Source organism: Colobus angolensis, unplaced genomic scaffold (assembly GCF_000951035.1).
Source record: "Colobus angolensis palliatus isolate OR3802 unplaced genomic scaffold, Cang.pa_1.0 Scaffold41, whole genome shotgun sequence".
Lineage (NCBI taxonomy): Eukaryota > Metazoa > Chordata > Mammalia > Primates > Cercopithecidae > Colobus > Colobus angolensis.
The window spans coordinates 6503588-6518683 of record NW_012117488.1 but is presented as its reverse complement, the minus strand read 5'-3'; the positions used below and the strand labels follow the sequence as shown (position 1 = coordinate 6518683).

Below are 15096 nucleotides of genomic sequence, written 5' to 3'. Positions count from 1 at the left end.
TGGGAGGCTGATGCGGGCAGATCATTTGAGGACAGGAGTTCAAGACCAGCCTGGCCAACATAGTGAAACCCTGTCTGTACTAAAAATACAAAACAAAATAGCCACGTGTGGTGGTGTGTGCTTGTAGTTTCAGCTACTCTGGAGGCTAAGGCACAAGAATCGCTTGAACCTGGGAGGCAGAGGTTGGAGTGAGGTGAGATTGCTCCACTATACTCTAGCCTCTAGCTTGGGAAACAGAGCAAGACTCTATCTCAAAAAAAAAAAAAAAATCCCCTTATGCTTACAACCCTGAAAATCATTATGGCAGGAGGAGGGGACAGAGAATCTGACTTCCTGAAAAAGGGGGTATCATCGACAAAAATCCAGCCCTGATTTCCTGGGCTAAAGAGACTAGAAGCCTGGAAGAAAAAAATGACTTCAATTCTATGTTCTTTCTTACAACTACCTTGGCATTCTCTATGGTACATATATACATGTAAGGAGAACTCTAAAATGACTGGCCCATAATTTATCTGCCTACCGAGATCAAGCCATTTTACTGGTTTGAGGACAGTTCAAAAAAGTCAGTCAGTGCTATTTCTTTCAGTAGACAGAAGAGCTCTTGGAATTTATCAGGGACTCCTGCCACAATAAGAGAGCCTGGAGAATCAGGAGAGAGATGTGAAGGCACCAAGTCACTGGCTGTGATTCTACAGAAGAAACATAATGACTTCAGAGCAAAGCAAAACTCCAGGCCCAACAGTGGGTCAGTGGTTTCATGTTTCCATTGAAGTACTGTTAGTCTAAAAATCTCACAAGGTGTAAAGAAAAGGATTTATCAGATAATAAACATTATTTCAAAACTCACATAAAATTCTAGTAATTTCTAAAAATGATTGTATTATAAATATTAGAACTGTCCCCAAAATAGTCACTTAGATATTTAGATTTTTTTATTTCTTAAAGCCTCAGGTACTTCAGAAACAACTTATACCTATTATAAAACCTCCCATTTCAACACCTGGAGTCATTATTATGACTGTCATTATGATTAAATAATAAAATCTCAGTAAAACAAAGTTAGAAATTTAAAAATCAGTGTTTTTAATAAAAGTTTGCTTTGAGATCTTTACTGCATATAATTGAATTCACTTCTACTTGAATAAACAGTAAACACAATAAATATTCATGTGTTGAAAATCCGTGCAGTTCTCAATTAGCAGTCTATAAGGCAGTCTATAAGGAGGAGAGACTATTTCTATGTCTTTTTACAGCACACATTTCTCTTATTTTAAAATTTTAAGCATAATTGTTTTCACGTATATATATGTGTATACATATTTGAGACAGTGTCTCACTCTGTCACCCAGGCTGGAGTGCAGTGGCATGATCACAGCTCACTGCAGTCGACTTCTGGGCTCAAGCAATCCTCCTGCCTTAGCCTCCCAAGTAGCTGGGACTACAGGCATGCACCACGCCAGCTAGTTTTTTCTATTTTTTGTAGAGATGAGTCTCACTATGTTGCCTAGGCTGGTCTTGAACTCCTGGGCTCTAGCAATCCTCCTGCCTTGGCCTCTCAAAGTGCAGGGATTACAGGCATGAGCCACTGTGCCCAGCCCTGAAATATCTGTAATGTGAGTTATAGAACCTTGCCCCATGAAACCACAGCCTCTCACCCCAAAACACTTTGCTGTGAGACATAATGTGCCTATGAAAGGTATAGTACATCACTAGTTTTAACAGGCTGCTCAAGTACTAATAAAATAATCACTACTTGATCAAAAATGCATTTGGTATATGCTTTAATTTCATGCATGTATAAGATACTCTTTTTACTTTCTACTTTAACACTGAAAGAGGATAGAAAACTTGTAAATGAGTATTTAAAAACCTGATCCTCTTAAGGACTAAAAGCAGAATCAAATAACAGTTGCCTTTCATAACCAAATGCAGTCATATGCTGGATAACGATGTTTTGGTCAACGACGTACCGCATGTACAATGGTAGTCCCAGAAGATTATAAAACCATATTTTTACTGTCCCTTTTCTATGTGTAGATACTTACCATTGTGTTACAATTGCCTAATGTATTCAGTACTACAGTAACATGTACAGATTTGTACCCTAGGACCAACAGGCTATACCAAATAGCCTAGGTGTGTAGTAAGCTATACCATCTAGGTTTATGGAAGTACCTGCTATGATGTTTAATGACAAAATCACCTAACAACACATTTCTCAGACTGTATCTCTGTCCTAAGTGACACATGGCTGTATCACATTGTTAGCTGGCACACTCTCATTCTGGTGCACTCTTACTCTTCCTTTTAGGAGAAGATTTTAAAATGCAATGATTACTGTATATATGGTAATGACCCCCCCGTCTCTCAAGGTTGGACCCCTGAGAGTGGTCCAAGCCAGGGTTACTGAGTTGTCCGAAGTCACAGTCAGACCAGGGATTGTTTTCCACTGATTATACAGTCCACACAATCAGAATAGTGGGAAGCAAGAGTTTCAGAGCAAAAGAGAGGCACAGAGAATACATTCTAAAGCCATGGCAAAATAAACAAGAAATAATAATAATCCAATAGCTTTCCTCATTGAAGTTATTTTTAAAAACAAGCCCAGCATAAAACTACAAAGACATTAAATATTGCTCTTTAAAAATATAAACAGTTATTGGTGAATTATAGATCTCAATTAGCTCAAAATAACAGTCTTCAAACATACTACATCTGATCTCAGAATATCCATATAGTCTTCCAACTCTGCTACACATTATATTTTCCTCTAAAGTATAGATAAACCTGATAGCTACTTTTTACAACAGCAGAATAAAGATACTGGAGGGTCATCTTCTAATCTGTATTTTCCGGAGTTGGGTAGATCTTTGCACTCTGATATAAATGTACGAAGTTCAGTCTCTGGGAAACCATCTTGTTGGTAATGCTAAACAGAAGCATGTTAAAAGCTTTCATTAATAAGCCCCTTGAAAACAGCTTCATTCCAAATTCAAAATGGATCATTTGGCAAGGAGGGGGGGTTTCTACAGAGTATAGTTACTTCCGAGTACCTGCAAGGAGATGTAGCCTCTAGAGTCACTCAGGTTTGGCAGAGGTAAAGTGGGCCTGGGATTCTGCAGCTGCCTACCTGAGCTCTCTTTCTGGGTCCACTGAAACCCAAATGGGCACACTGAGTCTAAGTCTTAGTTGTCCTTCCAGGGAGAATTGAGTCAGCCCCATCCCAAGTCGGAGAACCTCTGTCACTACTCTGCCCTGTAGGCCTGTGACTTCCAGACCAGTGTGATGCAGGCATTTTCGAAGGACTATGGTTCAGGCCACAAGAAGCCCAGTGGATTTAAATTAACAAGGTTTTCTAGCAGGCTAAGAGATGGAAATCCCTGACCTTGCCCAGAAGACCTCAGCACAGTCTTGGACTCTCCTGAGCTGGCCCAGGTGTCTGGACAAAGGTCTGAATGCTGTAAGGGAACTTTCCAATCTGCACACCCTTTTGGAGTCAGTCTTCCAGGCAGACAAGTTTGTTTAAGGGCCTCATATTTATATCAGTTTGGGACCTAAAATTTCTAGGACATGCCATGATTAGAAAGGATCAAAAGTAACTTAGCTTGCCCATTTGGCAAGGGCCCTGAGCCCACGGACAGAGGTTAGCATCTAAAATATGAGTTTCAGGCTTATGTCATCAAAGGTGAAAACTCATGTTACCCTTAGAGCTCTCAGATGTCACCCTCGAATAACACATAGTTCTCTGCATGCAGAGTTGGAGGCAGTGAACTTTTAGAGTACCATTTGGAAGGATCTGAAGTTACAACTACATTCTTTCCCAGTTGCCTTGGTGATCCGAAGGACACATCTGCTGAGCAGATGAGAGAGCAAGGAGGACATTTGGTCCCTGAAATCTTGTTCAGTAGGGATGAAGTCACAGCCCTGGCTTCATGAGCAAAGTATTCATCATTATCAGCTCCAAACCAAGGCATTCTCTTTATCTCTAGGGCCAATCACATGGCTTCATGTTTCTTTACTCCTCTCATACCCAGAAAGAAAAGTCCCCAAGTGGAAGTGTCTATGCCACAAATATACCTAACAGTATAAGGTTATTGGAAATGTAAACATATGTGGATATTTATTCTGCCTTTCCATATTTCAATGGGCTCAAATTGATTTTTAAAAGATCTTATATGAATGACAATAGTTTTTCAGTTCAGGTATCTGACTGTATAAAGCTACGTGCTAGTACTGGACCCATTAATCCTTTTGCTCTTCTGGAGGCTGGGCCCTGGGCTTGTGCCCTGCAGGGCCTTGCAAAGAGCAATGGGCATAGTTACAGTACACTCCAAACAAAGGGGTCAATTTTTCTTTATGAAAATTGGATTTTTTGTGTTCCCCACAATATTTTGGCTTTCTGAAATGCCATATGTTTTATTCACTCAGTATCTACTAACCCTTTTCATTCTTTATTTAGTTTTTCACTCTTTACCCCCCAGACTTCTAATGACCCTTATAATTCTAATAAAAGGTTAGAAAGCTTGTGTGAGAAAGCGTAACTACTTAGAGACTAAGACTTTCAACATTCAATTTTCCCTCTATTTCTGTTTATCAGTCCCTAAAAATAAGGTCCTTTTTTTGCTATCCTGAAGAAAGTAACACTCCATCAACTTTTCTTCTGCCATTAGGTACTGAATTTTACTGCTACACTACAAGTTATAGGACAATGCTACTACTTAAGGCTCTTGATAAACCTACCTTAATTGTTTCATATGTATCAGTGATCAGTGCAATGAAAAGACTTAAAATCATATATATGAAGAGGCTGATGAATGAGTAGAGGTAAATTCTACTAAACAGCCAGACCAAGTAACTTTTTTGCTGCATTTTTGCAAACGTGGCAAACATATCGTCTCCATTTATCAGAGAGAAAAGGCACTCAGAGACCATGTTCAGGGAACGAAACTGGAAAAAGAAAAGAGAAAAGTTCACTTTATTCCATGTTCCTTCCCATTGGAGACCTCTGTTCATGACATCATAATAAAGATAATGGGACCAGATAACCCAAGTTACCATTTTCAAACAAATAACCTGAGGTAACCACACACATTTGCTTTGTGATGCATATAACATATATAAGCCTACTATTTCTTTCCTGGGACAAGCAGCTTTCTCTTGGAGTAGCCTGAATCAAATGCAGGAGCTGGTCTGCACCCTCAGTGCTTTTCTGAATCAAGCCTTGCATCTGCCCTTTACCTTAAAAGATAACTTGAAATGCCTGTGCAGAGATACCCAGGTCCCAACCATGCATGCTCATACATTTCATTTTAAAGTTTATTTCATTTAAGGGCATAATATTCCAAACTATAGCTGTAGTAACAAAATTTTCAAATATTTCTACAAGTTTCCCCCTATGCTACTTTTTAAATAAAGTCACATTTTGAGAAGGCTTATCTGAATAGACTGCTCTTGGATATACTGATGAATCAAATTGACTAAACTTGACTTCACTGGTGGTAAACGGAACTTAATTACCTGATATATTGCAAGAAAGAATTTGAGACAGTTGAGTACATCAAATATTCTCTCAAGCCGGTCACACCCTATCACTTTATAAATATGGCACTAGATATACTACCTTCAACATTTTAAGCTGAATCACAAAATAAAAGGAGTTCATTGAAAAAGGATAACAAGCCACTGGCACTATGCTAACGGCTTAATAGTAATAGGAAAAAAGTTGTTTATCAGTACCTTGTCATGGTAAGGCCCCAGCACGATCCATCCACAGAAGCAGTAGCCTAAGTAAATCATAGCTGCACAGCAGCAGAACCTGATGACATTGGGCAGCGCTGCCTGAAGGGTCAAAATGAGGAGCTGGGAAAGCAAGAGAGGCCATTAGAATCACTTTGTCCTTTAGCCAAAGCAGTGCAATAACTTTGAGAGAAATACCAACAGCATGGAGATCCGTGGAATTCCTTACATTGTACTTTGCAAAGAAACCGAGGTATCGGATGACTCCAAGCCACACAAGCATAGTAGAAGTCCCAAGAAGTATGCTACAGACATCATAACTAGTTAGACTCTAAGACAAAGTGGAAAAATGTAATCAGATTATAAAGCAGAAATTCATTTGGCAATAAATATTGAGGTAACTATGAGTCAGGCACTGTTCTAGGTGCTAAGGATAAAGCAGTGAACAAATAAAATTCTCTGCTGTCATAAAGCTTACATTCTAGTGGAGGGAAGAGAGAGACAATAGAAATAAGTTAATAGAAACTTTTGGACATTTGCTGCTGATAATTGCTGAAGAGAAAATTCAGAGGAGGGGATGAGGAATGGGTATGGGTTTGTCATTTTAAATACAGTGACCAGAGAAGGTCTCACTAAAAAGGAGGCATTTGAGCAAAGATCTGAAGGGAGGGATGGAGCAAATCAGGGAAAAATCTAGGGGAGAAGACTTCCAGGCACAGGGACTGGCAAGTGCAAAGGCCCTGAGACAGGAGGGTGCTTGGCAAGATAGTGCATCTGGCTGGAGTGAGCAACAGAAAAAGTATACAGTTATAGAGATAAGGTGGCACTCACCAAGTTTGTCTTTTCCTCTAACTCAACTGGGGAGATTTGAGAACCACAAACAGAGGTGACATGATCAGATGTTGGCTGCTGTGGTTGAGAGCAGGTTGTTGAAGGAGTGAGGAGGCTATTGCAATAATATAAATGAGAGATGGTAGCTTCGACCAGGCTGGTAATAGTGGAATTGATGAGGTGATTTTTTTTTTTTTTTTGAAACAGGGGTCTTACTGTGTCACCCAGGCTGGAGTGCAGTGTCACAACCACAGCTCAATGCAGCCTTGACTTCCCGGGCTCAAGAAAGCCTCCCGCCTCAGCCTCCCAAGTAGCTTGGATTACAGACACATGCCACCTTGACAGCTAATGTTTTTTATTTTTCATAGAGATGGGGTCTCACTGTGTTTCCCAGGCTGCTCTGGAACTCCTGGGCTCAAGCCATTCTCCCGCCTCAGCCTCTCAAAAGTGCTGGAATTATGAGAGTCACAGTGCCTGGCCAATGAAGGTAAAACAATAGGATTTCCTCTTGGATTAGATATGGGAAAGAGGAGATTAGTGAAAGAGAGGAGTCTGTGATGAATCCATGATTTTTGACTTGAGTAACTGATGAGAGTTACCATTAACTGAAATTAGAAAGGCTATAGGAGAAGCAGGTTTTGACTGCAGAGGTGGGTTTTGACTTTAGATGTTCTGTTTTAGGTGTGTTAAATTTGAAAGGAAAAGCCGACATCCAAGTGGAGATATAGACTAGATGGTGGATATGCAAATCTGGAGTTCAGGGAAGAATTCTAAGTGGGGGTATAGATTTGGGAATCATTGGCATATAGATACTAAGCTATGGGACATGATGAGATTACCAAGACAGTGGCAGACAGAGAAGATGTCCAAGCACTATGCCTTGAAGCATTATCACCTTAATAGGTTGGTGAGATGAGAGGGAACCAGCCAAGGCAAGTCAGAAGACCAGCTAGTGACTCAGAAGGAAAACCAGGTGATAGTCCAGTGAAAGCATGTGCTCGGCAGTGTTCGAAGCTGCTGCTAGGTCAGGATGAGGGTACATAGTTGGTTATTGGACTTATCACCATGAGAGGACGCTGAAAAGAACACTTTCCTTGGCATGGCAGGGCAGCCTGATTGGAACAGACATAGAAAGAATGAGATTTTGGGGGGCTGTGAAGTGGGAGGATTGCCTGAGCCCAGAAGTTTGAGGCTGCAGTGAGCTATAATTGCGCTGCTGCACTCCAGCCTGCGTAATAGAGTGAAACCCTATCTCTTTAAAAAAACAGGTGGGGCCGGGCGCGGTGGCTCAAGCCTGTAATCCCAGCACTTTGGGAGGCCAAGACGGGCGGATCACGAGGTCAGGAGATCGAGACCATCCTGGCTAACAAGGTGAAACCCCGTCTCTACTAAAAATAGAAAAACTAGCCGGGCGAGGTGGCGGGCGCCTGTAGTCCCAGCTACTCGGGAGGCTGAGGCAGGAGAATGGTGTAAACCCAGGAGGCGGAGCTTGCAGTGAGCTGAGATCTGGCCACTGCACTCCAGTCCGGGCGACAGAGCGAGACTCCGCCTCAAAAAAAAAAAAAAAAACAGGTAGGGGAGGGGAGAATCAGAATCAGAAACAAGATTAACTACTTTTTTTAGATATTTTGCTAAATAAATAAGTGTAGTAAGTTAAGGGGAGGAATTAGGGTTGAGATATTATCTCTTAAGAAAAGGGGCAAAAACATGCTAATGGAAATGACCGTAGAGAGAGGGAAACTGATGATCCCCAAGAGAAGGAAAACTAGCTGGAACTGTGCCCGTGAATAAACAAGTGGTGATGGCCTCTAGTAGGCAGGTGGGAAGGGCTGGCCTTGAATAGTGGCCTAAATAATATATCCACAGAAAAAAAGCACAGTATATGGGCACTGATGGCAGGAGGCAGATAAATTAGGTGGGGGTTTGTGGAAATTCTGTGTTTTTTTCTATTATTTTTGTGAAATAGGAAGTAAGGTCATCAGCTTAGAATGAGGATAGAACAAGGGTATTAGAGGTTTCAGAAAAGAAGAAAACATGATATGATCATCTGTGAGGCAGAGACAGTGAATAGTCTAGAAAAATATAGAAAGATATTTTGTTAGACACCATTTAGGGTTCACTGAAATTAATGATAATTTAGGTTGGTAAAAAATAAAGATTTGCTGCACATCTCTCCCCTTACTCCTCTTTTTTGTTGTTTTGGTTTTTTGTTTATTTGTCCCTAAAGTTAAACATCTATTCCAATAATACACACTATAGCCACATATAGTGGCAGCTGCTAAGTGTCGACCTAAAGCCATTCTCCCCTTCCTAGGCACATGCATGGGCTGTGTTCCCTGGCTCCCTCTGCAGTTAGGATTGACTAAATTCTATCCAGTAGGATATGTACAGAAATAAAGTTGGCTGCTCTTGAGCCAAGCCATCGCTCTATGGGAGAGCTTCCACCATACCGTGTTTTTGCTTCCCATAAGCTGCAACCTGTTTGAGGCAACACAGCAGTAATCATGCAGTCAGGGCAAGTCCTTAAGGGGTGGCAGAGAAACAAAATGGGAGGAGCGTGGGCACCTGAATGACTGTGAGACACTGAGCTACTCACCAATCTGTAAAACCCATCCTGACTATTACATAAGAGAGAAATAAGCTCCTATCTTCTCTGAGCCATTGCATTTGGGGTCTCTGCCCAGGTTTATAACCAACTCCCCAGGTGACTCAATCAGTTGCATCAAGACTAGGGAAACATAAGTTTGAGCAAGATTAGTTTGAACGCTATTAGTTTTTTAATTTGACTTTTATTTTGTGGGACAGTTTATTTTTAGGCTAGGTTAGTCTTAAAATGGATAAGCTTGTAGCACATCAATGGGAAAGTAAGAAAATGGGAGCATTCTCACTTTGAATGGACGGAGGAAACAAACGCAAGCATGCACACCATAGTGCCTTGACCTCACTTTCCCCTACAGCCCCACTCATTTTTGTTAAAGATTCGAGCATTTCTTGTAAGATTTAAAAAAAAAAAAACTCTTACCTTAGTTACCTTGGTTGTGTATGAATTTTGGTGTGTGTAAGAATTCATAGGCCCTGCTGAAGAGTCTGAACTCAGTAGGTGTAACATGGTACATTTTTACCAGGCACCCAGTGATTCTGATGCAATGGTTTGTGGATCACACTTTGAAAAACTCTGCCTAAGAGACCTCCTGACTAGATTTAAGAAAATTACCATTACCAATTTCAAGTCTACTTGATATACAGTTTGGAAAAAACAATTCATTCTGAAAATTCTCACATTCTGGAAAAATACATTACCATTAATGCAAATCTGACACTAACAATAGCATGATTAGGAAAAAAATTACCTTAGCTTGGATTTCCATTTTTAGAACTGATCCAATGATTGTTAATATGTCACTAATAATAATCATAATGTACCATCCATTGACAAATTCCATTTGATCAGAAACAGAAACTTCCTTCTTATAATGGAGGAGGAAAAAATTGACAAACTCCTTTAGGGAAAAGAGGGGAGGCACAGTGAATGTCTCTGTCAGTCAAAATGTCAGTAGCAGTCCTAGAAAGCAACATTCCCTACCTGCTGAAGCTGAAGTCCTCTAATCACAGATCTAATGCAGAGGATTAACGAAACCAAGCAAGTCAGAATAACAAAGGCATCAAAGATCATCATGTAATGAGTGTTCTTCTGCACTGAAAGCAAAGAGGATTACATGGTGCTTATGTGGTGGGACATTGATATGGTGACATCTTCTTTTTAGAATCATTTAAATAATTCAAGCATTCTTTCTGGTAAGACAACAAAGAAGCCCTGATAAATGTTCTTCCAATTAGTATTTAAAGAAGGGTAAAAGTCCTTCTTTTAAAAAATTACCACAACTGGGGCCAGGCGCGGTGGCTCACACCTGTAATCCTAGCACTTTGGGAGGCCGAGGCGGGCGGATCACAAGGTCAGGAGATCAAGACCATCCTGGCTAACACAGTGAAACCCCGTCTCTACTAACAATACAAAAAAATTAGTCGGGCGTGGTGGTGGGTGCCTGTAGTCCCAGCTACTTGAGAGGCTGAGGCAGGAGAATGGTGTGAACCTGGGAGGCAGAGCTTGCAATGAGCCAAGAACATGCCACTGCACTCCAGTCTGGACGACAGAGTAAGACTCTGTCTCAAACAAACAAACAAAAAAAATCACCACACAATTAAAGATCATTTCAAGATCTTTAATTATAAGCCTGTGGTCTTTTGTTCTTAATACAATTACTTCCCTGCATAAATTTATATATTTTTTTCCTGAGATCGGGTTTCATTCTGTTGCCCAGGCTGGAATGCAGTGGCACAATCAAGCTCACTGCAGCCTCAGCCTCCCAGGTGAGGGCAATCCTCCCACCTCAGCCTCCCTCATAGCTGGAACTATAGGTATGTGCCACCATACTGGGCTAATTTTAAAATTTTTTTGTAGACACAAGGTTTCACTTTGTTGCCATGGCTGGTCACGAACTCCTGGTCTCTCAAGTGATCCTCTCACCTCAGCCACCCAAAGTGCTGAGATTACAGACATGAGCCACCATGCCCAGGCCCACCTCCCTGCATATTCTATTAAAATATACTTATTTAGGTATAAAATATTTATTATGCATTCACTATGTGCCAGACATTTTTCTAGATGTTAGGATACAGTGGTGAACAAGATAGACAAGGTCCTTGATCTTGTGGAACGTCTATTTTACTACAAAGAAGTAAACAAACACATAACGAAATACTTTCAAATAGGAGTAAGTAATAGAAAGAAGATAAATCACAATAGCTTACGTGTATTGAGCACATGTCTTGCCAAGCATAGCTCTAAACACTTTATATGTGTTAACCTGTTTGATTTTCACAGCAACTCCAATGAGATAAGCATGATTATCCCCACTTTGCAGGTAAGAAACCTGAAGCACAGAGAGGTCACATGATTTCCGCACAGCTGCAGGGCTAGTCAGTGGAAGAGTTGGGGGAAATCTGTGCAGTTTGTTTCCAGTGTCCATCACTCTATGTCAGTGGTTCCTAGCATTTTTGGGGAGCTTGTTAGAGATGCACATTCTCAGGTCCTATTCCAGACCCACTGAATCAGAAACTGGGTTTCTGCAAGCACTCCAGGTGATGCTAAAGTCTGAGAACTACTGCTGTATATGAGGGAGGTTAGTGTGGGGCAATGTGGAAGCAGAGAGGTTGATTTATATTGCGTAGTAAAGGAAGGCCTCAGTGAGGGAGCAGGCGGTTTTAGCGGAAACCTGAGTGGTAAGAAAGAGCCACCCTTAAGGAGATTTTGGAGAATCGAAAGTGTGAAGTCCTGGCCAGCATGCGTGGAGCCAATGGAGAGAGGTGGGTAGAGGTGTCAGCCATTGTACACACTCTGCCACAGAGCTTGTCTCTATTTAACAAGTTAGACTGCTCTCTGCTGACAACAAAAGAAAGTACTTAAGACTAGTTCTGTGATGAAGCATCCCATTAATATCTGCCAAGGAGCATAATTACTACATAAATGTGTAAACTGATTTTAGAGAAACTTAAAAATTAAAAAACAAACATTTGAGAGAATGCCTAGGTGCCAGACACTTGTGTACGCCCTCATTTTCCTTATTCTGGTGTTTGTGGAGAAGCATTACGAAGTATACAGATGACGAAACAGGCTTGTGTTTCAAATATGAATCAAGAGCCTCATATATTTGAAGTCACCTATTAGTGAAAAAAATACCATGATGGCAACACTTCATTTTATGTACTCTTTCTCATTATTACGTCTGAACTTGGCAAATCAATTAGTAAGAAACTTTAGAACTGTGATTATCCAAGTATAGTCTGAATAAGGCCTATTTATACATTTCTAGACCCCAGACCTATTGGCTTGCATACAGCTGGGGAAACTACATCACAGCAGGTACCCAGGATGATTCTTCTGCTGATTAGAATCTGAGAATTCCTCATCTAGTGACCATTAAGTCCAGTACAATGTACCATTATGTTACTTATGAGGGACTAGAAAATTAGATAAATTCTTTTCAGGCAATTTCTCCAGCTCCAGCTCCAAGATTCTTGACAGTATTTGGTCTACACCTGAATTCTTGTCCATATTTCTAAGAATAGATCCTTTCCTCTTTTAGTATACTTTTAAATGGACTGAAGACAATCGTAATATGTGGGATGCTTCAGGGTCACATCCTACCCGACTTGCCCCTGGCTTCTGAGCCTTAGTTTCTTCATCTGTAAAAATAAGGATCCTGCCTATCTTAAGGGCATGTTAAAATATTAAAATGAAGAAAATTAAGGTGGAAGTAGGTATACAGCATGCACTCAGTGTTGGTCTGGGAGGGTGTATGTAGGGTTTTGGTGGCATGGGACTGTGAGTACATTCTTGGTCAAGAGTGGGCAAGTGAGGGCACAAGGAGAGGAAGGCCATGTCAGTTATTAGTGACTCACATATTGCCTGAAACACCAGTAGAGGTTTAGGGACTTAAAAATGGTCTAATCTTCTATTTGCTGTTCTACATATCCAGAGGGTAGTGTTTTAATAACCATTTTCCATTATTTAATAACCATTCTGAAAACTAGTAATGCGTATCACTTACTTGATCCAGATACATGCCAGTCTCTACATTCTCTGATGGAAATGTCATTATCTAAACTTATTTTAATTCTTCCACTATGGGCCTTGTTGTCAAATGTTATCTGTGAAGACAGGAAAACAGTCAAAAACATACGTAAAGTTTTTGAAACCAAGAAACATCTACACAATATTTAGGAAACAATTCTTTCAAGGCGACAGGAGACCCAGATTCTCATCTCCAATCTGTTGCTAACTCCGTTCAACCATGGGAAGTTCCTTTCATTTCTCTGTGAAATGAGAAGGATGAACTAGATCTTCTACAGAGACTCTGTAGTCTCTAAAATGTTATATGTCTAGGACAGCATTTCCACTCCAAATAACTTATATAACAAGGGCACTTCTTCTTGCTCTCCACTCTAAGTACCTCCAGATACCTTCATCATATGAGCAAGAGTTGGTGCAACTGTGCTTTCTCCCAAATTCCGGCAGGACCTCAGGTGGGGGTAGATTTTCAGTGCTGCTATAATTTTTTCTAATACAAAGGCTCATTATTTTGCTTTAAGACATTTCAAGTGGAGCTTTTTTGATTTTTATTCTGGGTCTAGATTTCTTAGTCACGTTGGCACCACATGTATTATAAATGGTTTGGTGACCGGGAGTCAGCAGTCACATCTTGCTTCAAGAATAACCACTTCAGGACACCAGGGGCCAAGGAGGAAAAGCTAGGCCAGAACACCTTCCATAGTTCTACCGTCCTCCTTATGCAAGGACAGAGAAGGCAAGGCAAGAAAATCATTCCGTTTCATTTCTGCCTCTTCTCTTTGTCTCAAGTCCTGAAGAAAAAAAGTTCTTTGAAAACTCTGTCATTTAAATAAATTGTACTGAAGCTTCTCCATATGGGGTCATCAGAAACACTTCAAATACAAGATTTCAAATGACTTTTAAAAGTTCAATCACTGTATTTCTCCTCACGAGGGATTGTAGACTTCTTTCTTTGACAAGCAACTGAGGGCATAGTCAGTGTCTGCCCATATCCCTAATGGCTGCAAGACCCAGCCTATGGCCTCGTGTAAGGAGGACGCTCAGTCACTGATTGAGTCAGAAATCTTTGCCACGGAGAAGCCATGCTTTTCCTACACAAAGGGCCCTTCTGGCTTGTACAAATAATAGGTGCTCACTAAATATCTATTGATTAAAAAACTGGGGCTTAATGTCAATCACATCTCAGTAAGCTGAATCCCAAACAAAGAGGAAAAATAATGGATGGGATTAGAAAAAATTAGATAGCACAGAAGAAAAAATAGTGAGTTTGAAAATACAGCAACAGAAACTATCAAAAATGAAACACACTGAAAAAAACTGAAACATAAAACAAACAGATCATTAGTGAGCTATGGGACAACTCCAAGTAATCAAATACAGACATATTTGTCTCAGAATCTCTGAAAAGGTGGGGGCGAGTGACAAAAATATTTTAAGAAATCATGCTGAATATAAAATATAATGACAACCATAAACCTACAGATCCAAGATGCTCAGTGAAACCTAAACACAGGAAACATTAAGAAAACAACACCAAAGCATTTCACAATCAAATTGTTTAAAATCAGAGATAAAGGAAAAATTTAAAAGCCAACAGATGGGAAAAAATATCCCATAGAGAAGAACAAAGATAAAGATGACAGCAGATTTCTCATCAGAAACAATGCAAGCTAGAAGAACAACATCTTTAAAGTGCTGAAGAAAAAAACAGTCAACCTAGATAGAATTCTATAGCCAGGGGCACTACCTTTAGCAAAGGAAGGCTTGGAATAGAATAATGATTACCAGAGGCTAGAAAGGGCACTGGGGAGGCGTGAGGGATAAATAAGGGTTAGTTAATGGGTACAAAGACACAGTGACGGCCAGGCGTGGTGGCTTATGCCTGTAATTCCAGCACTTTG

At 40.5% G+C, this 15096-nt stretch overlaps 1 protein-coding gene across 3 annotated transcripts in view; it reads right to left on the bottom strand.

The window, feature by feature from the left end:
• Positions 1-1764: 1764 nt before the first annotated feature.
• Positions 1765-15096, bottom strand: part of MCOLN3 (mucolipin 3) — a 31970-nt gene continuing 18638 nt past the window's right edge. For all 3 annotated transcript variants that reach the window (XM_011956114.1, XM_011956115.1, XM_011956113.1), the window contains 7 exons: positions 13176-13275; positions 10151-10263; positions 9918-10067; positions 5966-6067; positions 5737-5859; positions 4741-4947; positions 1765-2929 (listed from right to left, as the gene is read on the bottom strand). In XM_011956114.1, coding sequence (XP_011811504.1) covers positions 2795-2929; positions 4741-4947; positions 5737-5859; positions 5966-6067; positions 9918-10067; positions 10151-10263; positions 13176-13275 — 930 coding nt within the window. In that variant the 3' untranslated portion in view covers positions 1765-2794. The remainder of the gene's footprint in view (positions 2930-4740; positions 4948-5736; positions 5860-5965; positions 6068-9917; positions 10068-10150; positions 10264-13175; positions 13276-15096) is intronic.